This window comes from Hyaena hyaena, unplaced genomic scaffold (assembly GCF_003009895.1).
Source record: "Hyaena hyaena isolate Hyena2069 unplaced genomic scaffold, ASM300989v1 scaffold_1710, whole genome shotgun sequence".
Taxonomy (NCBI): Eukaryota; Metazoa; Chordata; class Mammalia; order Carnivora; family Hyaenidae; genus Hyaena; species Hyaena hyaena.
The window spans coordinates 178,087-194,728 of NW_024082345.1; the positions used below are offsets into that span (position 1 = coordinate 178,087).

The 16,642-nt window shown below is 39.1% G+C and overlaps 1 protein-coding gene across 2 annotated transcripts in view; it reads right to left on the reverse strand.

Moving 5' to 3' along the window:
* Positions 1 to 5,192: 5,192 nt before the first annotated feature.
* The window catches only part of SLC25A46 (solute carrier family 25 member 46), a 28,207-nt gene continuing 16,757 nt past the window's right edge, over positions 5,193 to 16,642 (reverse strand). For both annotated transcript variants that reach the window (XM_039224687.1, XM_039224686.1), the window contains exon 8: positions 5,193 to 6,736. In XM_039224687.1, coding sequence (XP_039080618.1) covers positions 6,158 to 6,736 — 579 coding nt within the window. In that variant the 3' untranslated portion in view covers positions 5,193 to 6,157. The remainder of the gene's footprint in view (positions 6,737 to 16,642) is intronic.

Below are 16,642 nucleotides of genomic sequence, written 5' to 3' on the forward strand. Positions count from 1 at the left end.
CAAGGAATGTTCTAGGTGCTGGAGTGGAGTGGTTAATTTATTTTGAATCTTGAGAAGGTTGTTCAGGAGGTGATAGTAGTAAAAGTCCGTAATTAGCCTGCTAGAGCTTCTGCTACTTCAGTACTTCCTAGGTATGTGACTTTCACCAAGTCACAAGCATTTTTAAACTTTTATAACATGGCTACTATGCTACTATGCTAATATTAAAATTTATAAGGAAAGACAGAGAGTGGAGGGGCAGAGAGAGAGAGAATCTCAAACAGGCTCTGAGCTGATCTCACAACTGTGAGACCATGACCTGAGCCAAAATCAAGAGTCAGACACTCAACCAAGTGAGCCACCCAGGTGCCCCCATATATGTATTTTTTGAAAGTAGGGTCTATCAAGTGCCACAGAGCTCACTTGCGGGTGTATATTTGTATAGATAATGTCTGTCTAGAAAAGAGGGAGGGAGTGAATGGAAGGGGCAGATGATGTAGGAGAAAATGACTAGACCAGAATTACAAAGACCTGGGTTAGGTCTCCAGCTCTGTGATTCTATGAACTTAACAAAACCACTAAACATCTAGAGGACTCGTTTTATGCATTTGTGACATGAGAGTTTTAATTAAGATGATTTCCAAAGGTCACTGTCAGTGTTGAAATTCTAAGGTAGGGGCATCTGGGTGGCTCAGTTGGTTAAGCATCTGATTTTGGCTCAGGTCATGGCCTTGCGGTTTGTGTGTTTGAACCCCGCGTCGGGCTCTGTGCTGTCAGTTCAGAGCCGGAGGCCTGCTTCAGATTCTGTGTCTCCCTCTCTCTGCCCTTCCCCACTCTTGCTCTGTCTCTCTCTGTGTCTCAAAAAATAAGTAAACATTAAAAAATTTAAAAAAAAAAGAAATTCTAAGCTAAAAAGGAATGTTTCAAAATATACAGACAAGGTTGGGTGCACAGTTTTATGGATTCATTTGTTCATTCAACATCTATTATGCCATGTAATTTATTATGTCTATGTATGTGTTTATGTAGTAAGAGTTGGAGAAAACATGATGTCTACAATAAAGATAAAGGATTTAAGGGGTGCTCGCTTATAACTACAAGGTAGAAAGTCTGTAAGTCACAAGAAAGAATGAAGGAAGAATGAAGAGGCTATGGAAGCTCAAAGAGAAAGGGAGAAGATGTTTCCAACCTACGAAGGGAAGGTGATGGTGAGGACTTTGAAGGACCCCCCAAAGAACTCTTCCATTATAGACCGAGGACAGATGAAGCTAAGAAACAATTCATCAATTAGTGAGAACACTGGTGTCCTTTAATCCTTCAGTTGATGTCACTACTTAAAGCAAGGCAAACTTTGGTCTCATGACCAGCCAAGGAGTGTAAGAATTGAGCAAGTCCTGGAGTAAATCCTAGTTATTCTTCTTCCTGTCTGTGTGATCTTGGCTTAACCTCCCAGCTGCAGGTCCTGCATTTATAAAATGAGGATACTGTTAGACCTACTTTATAAGGATGCTCTAGGGAATTTATAACACATCTAAGTTATTAATGATCCAGCCATTATACTACGTGCTCAAAAATGTTAACTACCACTCTTTTCCTAAAGAGCAGATATTATTTGACCATCTATTCCTGACTTTGAGAGGTCCCATTATGGTGGGACACTGAACTAGGTATAAGACTAGGTTCAATTTCTGGCTTTAGTTAGTTGCTTTACTTTGTGGATTGGCTGTGTGTTGGAGCACCCCTTTAATACTTAGCCAGGCCATTTACAACTCTGACTCATCCTTCCCTTCCCACTTGCATTGAGCTTATAGTTCTGCTGAGGGTCTTCTCAGTTCTTTTCTGAGCATGCCTCCTGTCCTGAGCATGTGCGTGGCTTTCTAAATTCCCTCGTATACATGATGACTTTTGAATTCCCCAAAGCAACTCTCTCTGGCCTTTCCTCCTTGGCTTTATAGACAGACCTTTGTATGACTCAACTGTAATTCTTTGCCCTAAATGGCTGAGGTTTTTCTCAACAACATTACAATGTTTTCAAGGAATGCCTACCACTTTTCTTAACTGAGTGGAGGTCCAGTTATGGAAAAAAGATGGAAACCTTGCATTATTTTTTTAGGTAGCCCCTAGAGAGGTTAGTATGGATAAACACAGTAACTTGCAAATAACATTTCCTTTATTCCTTCCAGAATTAAGGGCTATGTCCCACGGTGGCTGATGGGCTCCCACAGATACTCTGAGGGCAGTGGGGGTAAAGGCAAGCAAAAAACACCACAGAGCTTTCCTACCATTAAGTCTCCTTCTTCTTGATACTGCATTCACTTGGTTGTTATGAACTTGTTTTCTAGAGTTCTGACAAAGTTGGCTCTGAGTTTCTGATTGTTTTTTTCTAAGTTTCTGTGGAGGGACACAAGTTTGGAAGTGAATACTTGCCGTCTTGGTGTCATCACTCCCCTCAGTTACTTAACACTGGAGAAGTCACAACCTCTCTATTTCTTCCCTCAACAGAACTACTCAGAAAATACCTGAAGGCTGTTGTGAGGGTTAAATATGGGAATGTGGAAGACTTTTACAGAATATACTGCATATGAAACCTTATTTTAGAAAATATGTTACTTATTTCATGAGCCACATCACACATCAGGATTTTTTAAGTGGTGGGAAAAAAAGTTCAACTTCATGTATTTTTCCTGATCTTCATTTCTACCTACAAAAAAATAACTTTTCTTTCACCAGAAGCCTGAGTAGTTCTCTAGCATCAGTAAGAGAAATACACTGTTTTTATTTTCAACATTTTATTGAACCTTTTCATATTACACAATTTACTGAAAACATTTAAAATACTAGACAAAAACAACTTAAACACACGCACACAAACACCTCATCTAGCTGAGGTAATACTGCGTAAGAGTCATTGTTAAATCACAAGTTTTTGTTACTCTGCTACACAACTTGATATCATATTAGTGATACTCAACGACTTAACAGACATTACACATCCAGTTTATATTAGAGAGAGCAAGAGAGATGTGCAGCTATTTTAAAGAGAAGAGAAAGCATAAATGCCAAAATATCACTCAAGTTCTACTGCAATGTGAATTGCTGCCAAGGGGATTTTATTTGCTTATATATTATTGAAAATAATTAATTCAAACCTTAATACCTTTTCAAGAGCTGGCGAATAGTCTTTCATGTTCCAAAAGATCTAGTTAAGCAAACTGAGGGCAAATACCCTCCACAATCTCAGCTGAAAAAAACAAATAGCAATGCAGTGTGTTTTATTTTCCAAGCAGATGTATGGATACACGGATAGAAATATTGAAGCATGCAAGCCAAGTCAGGAAAGGGAATGCTTTGTGCAGTTGTAACAAAGCAAGGGCTGAAAAGACAGCTGTGCGTAGTCAGGCATGTTTGCAAAAGTGAGACTTCTTCTGTCTTCAGTTTTGTTTCTGGAAACACTTGCTGAATTTACCAAATCTCCCAAACCATAGCCATTTTGAAATCAGATTGTTTTTTACTATTTGTAACATCTAGTGCTGGGAGTTTGGAGGCTTCAGTAAATTTTAAAAACCTAGGGGTTATTTTTCAAGGGTCCATAAAATAAAGAAACGTAGCTCAAGGAAAAGAAATTTACATGCAAATGTACTAAGTCAATTAATAAATTCGCTTAACATACTCCGTATTTACCAGGCTTTTCAGTTTTTAACTCTATCACTTTCAGACTGTTTGACTCTCATTAAGAAATCCTATGGTGTAAAGCAAGTATATCATAATTGAGCTCCATGGCCAAAATCTGGCTTCTGTAAGAGGACCATTGGGCCTCTGGAACATTTTAATAGGATCTTATTCATAATACTGTTAATCACACTGAATTTTAAAATAGTCTGAGCTACTATCATCTTAAAAAAATGCAGCCAATGGATATTTGGCTTTGGCAACTATATGCTAGAGAGCAATTTTTAAAAGGGAAAGAGTGTGCCTAATGTGTATTTCCCTTACTCCTTTCTAAATTCATTTGAATATATTTGGCCAGCATTTAAGTTCTCAAATTTTAAGAATTTTTATATTTCAACTAATTTGGAATGGCAGTAAAAACAATTAGAATTTTACTCGCCACATTCCAATTTTAATTTGCATTTTCTCCAAAGAGAAGATCAACCTTACTTGTGTGTAGTTCAGTCTATTAGTCTTGTAAGGATTCTGAGACAGATTTATATAACTGAATCTTCACACTAACCTCCATCAAATAATCTTGAAATATTTTAATTTTTAACTAAAGATCTCATTGAGTTTTACTAGTAAATACTTCATTCCATTCAGATTCTGTTGTAGAAATTTTCTGAAACTTGATTATTTTCTGGTTTACTCATGTTTGAAACCATCTTCTTTGATTATAATAAAAATGGCTGGAAGTTGGACAGTTTATAAACATCTAAAACTTTACTTAGCAGTTCAAAGCATTGCAAACAATTTAGGTGTCACAGGTAGGACAAAGTAAACCATAACCCAAAAAATTAACTGAAAAGTACAACATGTGATCAGTGGTGTTTTATTTTCCCCTGTTGGTGGAATTTAAAAAATAAAAACTTATATGTGTTTTGTTTTTTTAAAAACAACAACAACAAAAAACCACACACTTACCGCATAAGATTGTAGAGAAAATTGCTACTTAACATACTGTCGGACACTTTTTGGATATGGCTTTTTGGTTCTAAAACTATTAATTACAAAAAAATAACTGTTTTGCTGACACTCAGCAAGTAAATTTCAGTCCGTATACGTTCTAGGTTGGACACCACCAGTGCAAAGTCACTGAGTTTCAGTGTGCTAGATGGTTAGTAGTAAAACTGGGATCACTCACATAAGGAAATGAAACTTTAAAATGTTTAAGTTTGGATCAAATACTTATTATTTTATTATACAAAGAACCTCACCCACCAACTTCATTTTAACAGGCAAAATTTTTTTTAACAAACTGATAACAATGTTTTTGCTTCTTACATACTGAGATTTACTTCTTTTCTTCAGTCATAAAAAGGACAAACCCCCTTTAAAGTTTTTATTTTTCCTTTGTTATTCATCCAAACAAGTTTAAATAAAAGGTGATAAGGATAAACTTGCTCTTCCCTTTATGTAGATCTAGTTTGGAGAATCAAACTATAAACAAAAACTAGAAGAAAATAAAAACTGATGACTATACAAAAAGCAAGAGGCACAAATTCCCATGTGAATTTTAATGGTTTCTCCTCTAGACAAATCATTCACAAATATAAGGCAAGTGACATTCCTTTCAGTATACAATTCGCAAATGTGCAAACAATAATAGTTGTCATGATTATTTTCTATTCTATTTTAGGAGTGGTCTAAAACCAGACTGATGATTCACCTATCTAGGTAAGCAAGTCAAACTTTATAAACATATGACGGATTTTCAGTTGCTGGCATTAAAACGCTGGGTTTGTATATGGACGAGGATATTGTTTGCCTTACATCTTTTGGGTACCTTGTTTTTTGATGTTTTATTCTGGTATCCAAGCAGGAAGTATTCATTATATGAAATAAGCTGATCTAAGAGGGGAAAATTTGTAGAGATGAAGGAAATTCCAAGTTATATGTGTGTACATAAATGACTTTATATAATAAGTATTCAGCCATTAAGAAGCTGTACAGGGACAATGCAATTTAAAAAAGTCCTGCTTACACAGTGCCAAACCTAGTCCTTCTCATCTTTGTCACAGATGACACAGTTTATTTGTTTAAAGGTGAACTATCCTGATACTATACACTGGATTAAGAATGACATACCAATATCAATCTAGAAGGTGAAACAAATTTCTAATAAATACTGATGTCAGCTGGAATAAATTTAGCTCTCTGAAATTTTGTTTTATGTTTGCTGACAAACTTTTGCTTCTGCCCAGGATCTTTTCAGTTTAGCATGAGTGCTACGCTAGCTAGAAGTCAATTTGTGAGTGTTAACTTTCATTGAGTTTTCAAATCTGGAATATTTTTCATCCAAAATATATGCCTTTTTAAAAAATGAAAGGTCAATATAATCAGCATGGGCTTTTTCTACCGGTTTCACTTTCTAATCCATTTACCCCCAGTATTTCACTTTTATCCCTCATAATTTCATAACAAAGTATCCAGATTATGTCTTTTAGACTGACCAGGAACTGAGGTCTCACACGCTATTTTGAAGAAGGGTGGAGTAAATAATTTTGGTAATCTGTAAAACAGCTGCATGCAGTGTGTACTGTATTATAACAGCACCAAACCCTTTATAAAAACCAAGCATTCCTTCCTCCTGCCTTATAGTATTGATACAGTCTCTCATACCCTCATACTGTGTATTAATTGGAAGCACTTCATAGCCAAGGTCTGTATTGTCAATGATTGTGCGTGTTCCTTGAATGTGAAGGCGGTGCAAAACGGTTTCCAACGGGTAAAGTATAACATCAGAGCAAAGACTGGCAGCAAAGTTAGCAATAAGTTCTGGAAAATAAGCATCCAACATACTCTGCACTGGACTAGTGCTCTCAGCTAGATGGCTACTATATGTCTTTCTCTTTAGAATTAGCAGGACAAACTTCTGAATGGCTGAGCTGATGATGTAATGCAGAACCCCATGCAGCACGGTGGGGAAGATCAAGGAAAGCAGCGGAAGCAGTCGTTTGCTATGAGGCACTCCTAGGCCCATTACTCTTCCAATTCCTTCTTTAACACACTCCAAAATTCCAGTGTTATCTCGAATTATCTCACTCTGAAATAAAAGTGATGAAACGAGTAAAAATTAATACTTATTTTGCTACAAGAAAGGACTCATTTTAGATCCCTTTGTAAATCCTAATTCACTGACCACAAAGGGAAAGTATCAATGGCTTGCAAACTTCAAATGTTACTTAGGCATTAGATTCTTTTTTCAAATGAAATTTCATAACAGAGCAGTGAAGCTGGGAGCCATTCTTATTGGGAAGGGAAAGGGGAGGAGAAGTGGACAGCAGCCACGTGGTTCCCCCACCCTCAAGAAGCTTCTCAGAACTCATTTTGAAAAGCAACAGCAACTGGACATCTAAAGAGTTTGTATGGTGTGTGGAGTATTTTTTGTTGTTTTTTTTAATGTTTATTTATTTTGAAAGAGTGTGAGGGGGGAGGGGCACAGAGAGAGGGAGAGACAGAATCCCAAGCAGGCTCTGTGCTGTCAGGGCAGAGCCCAATGCGAGGCTTGAACCCATGAACCGTGAGATCATGACCTGAGCTGAAACCAAGAGCCAGACGCTTAACAGATTGAGTCACCCAGGAGCCTCTGGGGCTTGGAGTTAAGCACAGATTTAAACCTTGCCTCTACTACTTACTGGTTATATAGCTTCGGGCAAGTTACTTCTCCTAAGAATCGGTTGGCCACTCTATAAAAATGGTATTAGTACCACCTATCTTTTATGCATATGATTGCTGGGAATATTATATGAAAAAGTCTGGCTTCCAGAGGCACTCAGTAACTATTAGTCACTATCATCTACAATGTCTCTGACTTTTTACAACTGATCTTAGGGAATATGAGTCAACACAGATCTTTAATCAGCCAAAGGGTATAAGAACTGCAACTAGAGAACAATGGCGGGAGTGTCCAGAATGACTTTAAAATGCAGGGACTAGATCAGGGATGGATTTTTAATGAAGACAATAGATCACTACTAAGTTCATATTTAAGGGCTTCAGGAGAAGTTCTACAAGAGATCTATATATAAATGTGTATTTTTCAAGGGAAAAATTATTCTCAGAAATCTGAGCTGGGTCCCCAGAAGGGGGGAAAAAAACCAACTGAACATGAACGGAGTAGGAAGAGAGAAGCTAATGCAGTAATCTGAGAATGTGGTAAAGAAAGGGTAATGGTTGACACTCAGTGGGAAGAAACAGACAAAACTCAGACACTTGCCAAAGTTAGAAGAAGGCGTACGCCTGATTGGTTACAAAGGATGAAAGAAACATAAAAATCAAGACTTTCCTTAAAATTAGAACTAACCTTTTAAGTCTTCAGGGTAAAGACAATAATAGTACCACTAGCAGAAAAGGCGGAGAGGCTCAAAAGGAAGCTAATTTTTAAGGTAATAAGATGAGACTGTTTATTTGAGTGAAGTTTGAGATGAAGATGATTTAATTCAGCTAGAGCTTAGAGTTAAAATGATCCACAAGAATAAATGAGTTCTACCAGATGGAGAATATAGGATAAAAAGCAGAGAACACAGGATAGAAAGGATTATACCTTGGAAGACAGGGGAAGAGATGGCAAAGAAGTTATTAAAGGAAGGGGAAAATGTTCAAGAGAGAAAAACGCTAAGAAGATACACTTTTAGAAAAATCAGACAAAAGGAGTCAAAAGGAGTTCCAGGCAGAACCCGCAGCAAAGGAAAACAGGGGCTGGAAATTGGGGAAGAAAACCAATCTAACTTATACTGAGCTGGGCACTTTACACAAACAACTCATCTCACTGTTATAACTGTTATTAAAGTACTGTTTCCATCTTATGGATGAGAAAATGGAGATTTAGAAAGGTTAAGACAAGGGCTCCTGGGTGGCTCAGTTAAGCATCTGACTTGATTTCGGCTCAAATCATGATCTGACAGTTGGAGCGATTGGGCCCTGTGGCGAGCTCTGCACTGACAGCTCGGAGCCTGCTTGGGATCCTCGGTCTCCCTCTCTCTGTCCCTCCCTTGCTCATGTGTGCACATGCACACTCTCTCTCTCTCTCAAAATAAATAAAAAAAAACTTTAGAGACCTTCACCACAGCAACTTCTTACTTGACACATCCCCAAAAGCAAGGGAATCAAGAGCAAAAATAAATGATTGGGACCTCATCAAGATTAAAAGCTTCTGCACAGCCAAGGAAACAACCCACAAAACTAAAAGGCAACAAAAAGAATGGGAAAAGATAATTGCAAATGACATATCAGATAAAAGGTTAATATCCAAAATCTATAAGGAACTCACCAAACTCCACACCCGAAAAACAAACAACCCAGTGAAGAAATGGGCAGAAGATATGAACAGACACTTCTCCAAAGAAGACATCCAGATGGCCAACAGACACGTGAAACGATGCTCAGCATCCCTCCTCATCAGGGAAATACAAATCAAACCCACACTGAGATACCACCTCGCGCCAGTCAGAGTGGCTAAAATGAGCAAATCAGAGAACTCTGAAGATGCTGGCGAGGATGTGGAGAAACGGGCACCCTCCTACACTCTTGGTGGGAATGTAAACTGGTACAGCCCCTCTGGAAAACAGTGTGGAGGTTCCTCAGGAAACTAACAATAGAACTCCCCTATGACCCAGCAATAGCACTGCTAGGAATTTACCCAAGGGATACAGAAATGCTGAGGCATAGGAGCACATGGACCCCAATGTTCATAGCAGCACTCTCCACAATAGCTAAAACATGGAAAGAGNAAACAATGAAATCTGGCCATGTGTAGCAACATGGATGGACCTTGAGGGTGTTATGCTGAGCGAAATAAGTCAGGCAGAGAAGGACAAATATCATATGTTTGAACGTATAGGAGGATTAGGAGGAACTTGACAGAGGACCATGGGGGAGAAGAAGGGGGGAAATGGTGGGGGAAAGGGAGAGAGGCAAACCATGAGAGACTCTTGAATGCTGACAACAACTGAGGACTGATGGATGTGGGGGGGAGGAGGGATGGGCATGGAGGAGGACACTTGCGGGGAAGAGCACTGAGTGTTATGTGGAAACTAATTTGACAATAAACTATTTGTAAAAAAAAAAAATAAAAAAATAAAATAAAATAAGGTTAATCTAAAAAAAAAGAAACTAAATTTAGAAGATATTTTTAAAATTCTGTTGAACTTTGTTTTTTCAAATTTAATACAGGAAAATCAGACCTTTACATTGCTCTGTGGGACTCTATGTCAGTAAGCTCCTCAAAATAAAATCACATAATAAAATTGGTAGGTAATTAAAATAAAAAAAAAAGACTTTAGAAAGGTTAAGACATTTGTTTAGTCACAGATCTAATTTAAGTAGAGAAATGTGATTCTGATATGGGTCTGTCTAAAGATAAGACTTCCTTTTTCCAATATATCATGCTGCTTACTTCTTCTTTAAATAACGACCTTCCTAGTGCCCCCTTTAGCTATCAACTGAGGATATCTCATAGAGTGTAACTCTGTAACTGCAGCCTCGTAAAAAGGTTGTATCATTTAACACAATGCCAAATGCAAGAGGAGACACAAGTATTTTGGGTAGCAAGACATTAACTTCAGCTAACTGAAGTTAATTCTAAATAAACACATAGATAAAGAATCAACAATATGGCCAGGATAGCAACTAAGTGGAAAAGAGTAATTAGAAAAGCAAAGACTGATCCAATAGGGTTTTTACAGAGAGGAACCTCATACACACTAAAGACAAAAATAGACTAGAGGATCTAGTGTTGGAGAACAGAAAATAGGTGGTATACAATTAACTGGATTTTGTGTATTGGTGAAGTTAAAACTATCTTCATCTTACAGTTTTAAGTGTAGGAAGTACATTAATGCACTACACAGCCAGGCCCCCATTTGCTGCCCAGGCTCCTTTTCATTGTACAACCTGTCCTCACTGCTAGACTGCTGCCTCCCCATCACCCCCTACTTTCCACCCCCACACACTGTCCTGCACCTGCTCAGTGGCCATCACCATAAGTTTCCTCAGGGCTACCAGCCCCCTTCTTCTGCCCACCAGCCCGCCAACCTGCCTTCTGGCACCTGCTCTATGGCCAAGCAAGAGAAGCTTTCACAGGGACACTGAGTGGGTTTGGCTCCTCTGCTGGTCCTGTGATCGGTGTTGGGTTGATCCAGTGAACAAGGCTGGTTAGAAGGGACCTTGGATGTCACTGCTCCCACACTCATTTCAACAGGTAATCTTCTGGGGGGAGTTGGGGGAGTTAACATGGTGGAGAAGTAGGGGGACCTGGATTTTCCTTGTCCCTCGAACACAGCTGTAGTGAGATCAGATCACTTGGAACACCCAGGAAATCAATCTGTGGAGTGGCAGAAGGATCTCCACAGCTGGAGGGAAACAGCTTGGCAGGACTGAGGTGTGTACATGTGTATTGGGGGAGATAAAGCAGCAGAACTATGGAGGAGAGGGAACCCTTTCTGTGGAGAAACAAAAAAGGAGAGAAAGAGAGGGGTTGTAAGGGTGTGGCATCAAGTGAGCACAAGAGGAAAACCTCTCTGGACTACGGACGGGGGAGAGAGAAGCTCTGAGTGCCCCAGCTCTTTGTCTGCAAACAGGCTTTGGAGGTGAAACTCTGAGGTTCAGGAAGTGCACCACTCTGGAGCAGAGTCGTGGGGCATGCTCCTAGAGAGGAGGGAGCTGGTCCTGCAGCACATAGCGTGGTGTAGCAACCTCGGGGCGCACTAGGAGAGAACAGTCCACTTTCTGGAGTGCTTTCAGAAGAGGGTTTACTGCCTCCCCAAGGACAAGAGACCCTGCAGGAGCCAGCCAGAGGCCTTTCATCAGCATGGTGGAGAGGCTCTACTCCAGAGGATGGGAGCAGACCCACATGGTGCCAGGTCCTTTAAGACATCAGGTTTAGAATCCCAGCCAAGTGCCAAAGGGAAGGCTCAGGATGACTGCGGTGCAGGGCAAGCTGACTGCCCTCGCTATCCTTTAAGGGCTAGCTGAACAGCAGGGGTTGAGATCCCCAGTTCAGGAATGAGAGATTGGGGTGATGCCATTTTTCCTCCAACACCAACATGGTGGGACTTCAGAGAGCTACATGCACCCTGTCCCTCCAGGCCTGGCAATTTCTTATTTACTGGGGCAAGACTGACTGACGCAACACAGCTAGTCGCTTCTCCCGAACAGCACAGCCACCAGCACCAGGCACTGACAGACATTTTTTTTTCTTTTTTCTCTTCCTTTCCGACCCTTTTCTTTTTTTCCTTGGAATCGGGGGTCAAAGTTTCTGATTTGTTTTTTGTTATTTCTTATATATCTATCTTTTTATCAGACTTTTATTTTATTCTTGTTCTATTTTTCTCCTTTCTTCTGCTTATTTTTCTTCATTTTTCCCCCCTTTGTCTTTCTTTGGAATCAGCCTTATAGTTTTTTGATTCCCTGGTTTTCTTTTCTCCCCTTTCTTTTTCTCTTTTTATGGGATCAGGCTCCCTCACACTTTCTTTTCCCCCAAGGTTACTTCAACAAACAAATCAATGCACACCTAGTTTAAGGCCCAAACGCTTCACCACTGCCAGCAAGGAGGAGCTCTGCAGAGGACTGACCAGAGGGATAGAGCAGCCGAAATGCATCAGAAGAATGTATGCAACGTATACCAGAAACATTTCCTGGGGGGCCAGGCCCTGGACAGTGTGTGATTCCTTTTTAATATGGCCGTGCTCTCAGGTGCAGGACACATAACAAGCTTGAAAAACACGTAGAAGACAGAAATTTAGCCAAAATGGCAAGATTGACAAATTCTCCCCAAAAGAAAGGTCAAGAGGAAATCAAGCCAGACACATGCTCAAAACAGATATAAACAATATATTTGAACAAGAATTTAGAATAATAGTCATAAGACTAATAGCTGGGCTTGAAAGAAGCATAGAAGACACCAGAGAAACCCTTGCTGCAGATCAAAGACCTAAGAAATAGTCATGAATTAGAAAATGCTATAACTGAGATGCAAAATAAACTAGATATGGTTACAGTGAGAAATGAAGAAGCAGAGGAGAGAACAGGTGAAATAGAAGATAAAATTATAGAAAATAATGAAGCTGAAAAAAAGGGAGAGGAAATTATTAGATCATGAGGTGAGGGAGAACTAAGTGATGCCATGAAACCAAACAATACATAGGAGTCTCAGAACTAGAGTAAGAAAAAGGGGCAGAAGGTTTATTTGAACACATAATAGCTGAGAACTTCCCTAATTTGGGGCAGGAAGCAGACATCCAAGTCCAACAAGCACAGAGAACTCTCTTCAAATGCAACAAAAACAGGTGAACCCCACAACGGAACACTGAAACTTGCAAAATATAAAGGTAGAGAACTCCGAAAGCAGCTAGGGACAAACGGTCCTGTACCTACCAGGGCAGACACAGGGCGGTGGCAGACTGTCTCCTGGAGCTTGGCAAGCCACAAGGGCGCGGCAGGAAATGTTCCATGTGCTGACTTGGAGAAATAGGCAGCCAAAAATCCTTTATCCAGCAAGGCTGTCAATCCTAACAGAAGGAGAGACAGACTTTCCCAGACATACCAAAACTAAAGGAGTTCATGACCACTAAATCAGCCCTGCAAGAAATTCTAAGGGGGACTCTGTAAGTGGAAAGCAGCAGAGACAACACAGGACCAGAAAACATTGCCATAAACATGAAATCTACAGATAACACAATGGCACTAAATTCATACCTTTCAATAATCACTCTGAATGTAAATGGATCAATCAAAAGACAAAGGGTATCAGAATGGATAAAAAAAGAAGATCCATTTATATGCTGCCTACAAAAGACTCATTTCAGACCTGAGGAAACCTGCAGACTGAAAGTGAAGAGAAAGAGAACCATCTATCATGCTAATATAGAACCAAAAGAAAGCCAAAGTAGCCATATTTCTATCACATACTGTATTTTACCCTTAAAAAAAAAAAAAGGTTATTTATTTATTTATTTCTGAGAGAGTGGGGGGGGGGAAGGGCAGAAAGAGAGGGAGACAGAGAATTCAAAGCAGGTTACTTAAAGCGGGGCTCAAAGTCACAGACTACAAGATCATGACCTGAGCTGAAGTCAGACATTTAACCAACAGAACCACCCAGGCACCCCAGAAAAACTAGATTTTAAAACAAAGACTGTAACAAAAGATAAAGAAGGGCATTATATTACAATTAAGGGTCTAATCATCAAGAAGAGCTAACAACTGTAAACATTTATGCCCCCAACTCGGAGACATCCAAGTATATAAACCAATTAATCACAAACATAAGCAAACTTATTGATAATAATACCATAATTGTAGGAGACTTTAATTCTCCACTTACAGCAATGGACAGATTATCTAAGCAGGAAATCAACAAAGAAACAATGGCTCTGAATGACACACTGGACCAGATGGACTTAACAGATATATTCAGAACATTTCATCTTAAAGCAACAGAATACACATTCTTCTCAAGTACACATGGAACATTCTCCAGAACAGATCACATACAGGGTCATAAATCAGCTCTCAACAAGTACAAAAAGATTTAGATCATATCATGCAAGTTTTCAGATCACAACACTACAAAACTTAAGATTACCACAAGAAAAAATTTGGAAAGGCCTCAAATACATGGAGGTTAACGAATATCCTACTATAGAATGAATGGGTTAATCAGGAAATTAAAGAAGAAATTAAAAACACATGGAAGTCAATGAAAATGAAAACACGACTGTCCAAACCCTTTGGGATACAGCAAAGGTAGTCCTAAGGGGAATATACATTGCAATTCAGGCCTATCTCAAGAAGCAAGAAAAGTCCCAAATACATAATCTAATCACACCTAAAGAAGCAAGAAAAGGAGCAGCAAATAAAGCTCAAAATCAGCAGAAGAAGGGAAATAACAAAGATAAGAAGATCCAAATAGATAAAATCACAAATGAAAAAGGTGAGATCACAATCAACACCACAGAAATACAATTAAAAGAGAATACTATTTAAAATTATATGCCAACAAACAGGACGATCTGGAAGAAATGGACAAATTCCTAGATACTCACATACTACCAAAACTCAAACCAGAAGAAACAGAAAATTTGAACAAGCCCAAAACCAGCAAAGAAATTGAAACAGTTATCAAAAATTTCCCCCAAAATAAGAGTCCTGGGCCTGATGGCTTCCCAGGGGAATTCTACCAGCTATTTAAAGAAGACTTAATACCTATTTTCCTCAACTGTTCCAAAAAAATAAAAAGAGAAGGAAAACTTCCAAACTCATTCTATGAAGCCACCATCACCTTGATTCCAAAACCAAACCAGTTACTGATGAAACTGGATGCAAAAATTCTCAATAAGATACCAGCCAATCAAATTCAGCAGTACATCAAAAGAATTATTCACCATGATCAAATGGGATTTATTCTTGGGCCTCAAGGATAGTTCAATATTTGCAAATCAATCAACGTTATATACCACATTAATAAAAGAAAGGATAAGAACCACACAATCCTTTCAATAGATGCAATAAAAGCATTTGACAAGACAGAGCATCCTTTCTTGGTAAAAAGAAAGTATACAAGATACAAGTAAGTAGAGATAGAAGGAACATACCTTAAAATCATAAAAGCCATATATGCAAGGCCCACAGCTAATATCATCCCCAATGATGATAAACTGAGCTTTTCCCTCTGAGATCAGGAACATGACAGGGATGTCCACTGTCATCACCGTTGTTCAACATAGTACTGGAAGTCCTAGCCTCAGCAATCAGACAAGAAAAAGAAATAAAAGGCATCCAAATCGGCCAGGAGGAAGTCAAACTTTCACTCTTCGCAGATGGCATGATACTCGACATGGAAAACCCAAAGATTCCACCAAAAAACTACTAGAGCTGATATATGAATTCAGTAAAGTCACAAGATATGAAATTAATGTACAGAAATCAGTTGCATTTCTATACACCAATAATGAAGCAGTAGAAAGAAATATCAAGGAATAAATCCCATTTACAATTGTACCAAAACCCATAAAATACCTAGGATTAAACCTAACTAAAGAGGTGGGGCGCCTGGGTGGCTTAGTCGGTTAAGCGTCCAACTTTCGCTTGGGTCATGATCTCGCGGTTCGTGGGTTCGGGCCCCGCGTCAGGCTCTGTGCTGACTGCCAGCTCAGAGCCTGGAGCCTGTGTCAGTCTGTGACTCCCTCCCTCTCTGACCCTCCCCTGCTCACGCTGTCTCTCTCTCTCTCTCGCCTAGAAATAAATAAAACATTAAAAAAAAAAAAAAAAACAACCTAACTAAAGAGGTAAAAGATCTGTATGCTAAAAACTATGGAAGGATTAAGAAAGAAATTGAAAAAGACACAAAGATATGGAAAAACAATCCATGCTAATGGACTGGAAGAATATTGTTAAATTGTCAATACTACCCAAAGCAATCTACACATTCAGGGCAATCTCTATCAAAATAACACCAGTATTCTTCATAGAGCTTGAACAGACAATTCTAAAATTTGTATGGAATCACAAAAGACCCCGATAGCCAAAGCAATCTTGAAAAAGAAAACTGAAACTGGAGGCATCACCATTCCAGACTTTCAGCTGTATTACAAAGCTGTAATCATAAAGCCAAGTATTGGCATAAAAACAGACACAGAGACCAATGGAATAGAACAGAGAACCCAGAAATGGACCCACAAACATATGGCCAACTTATCTTCGACAAAGCAGGAAAAAATATCCAATGGAAAAAAGACAGTCTCTTTTGCAAATGGTGCTGGGAAACTGGACAGCGACATGAAGAATGAAACTGGGCCACTTATACCATATACAAAAATAAAAATGGATGAAAGACCCACATGTGAGACAGGAAAACATCAAAATCATAGAGGAGAAAAGAGGCAGCAACCTTTCTGACTTCGGCCACAGCAACTGCTTACCTGCCATGTCTCTGGAGGCAAGGGAAATGAAAGCA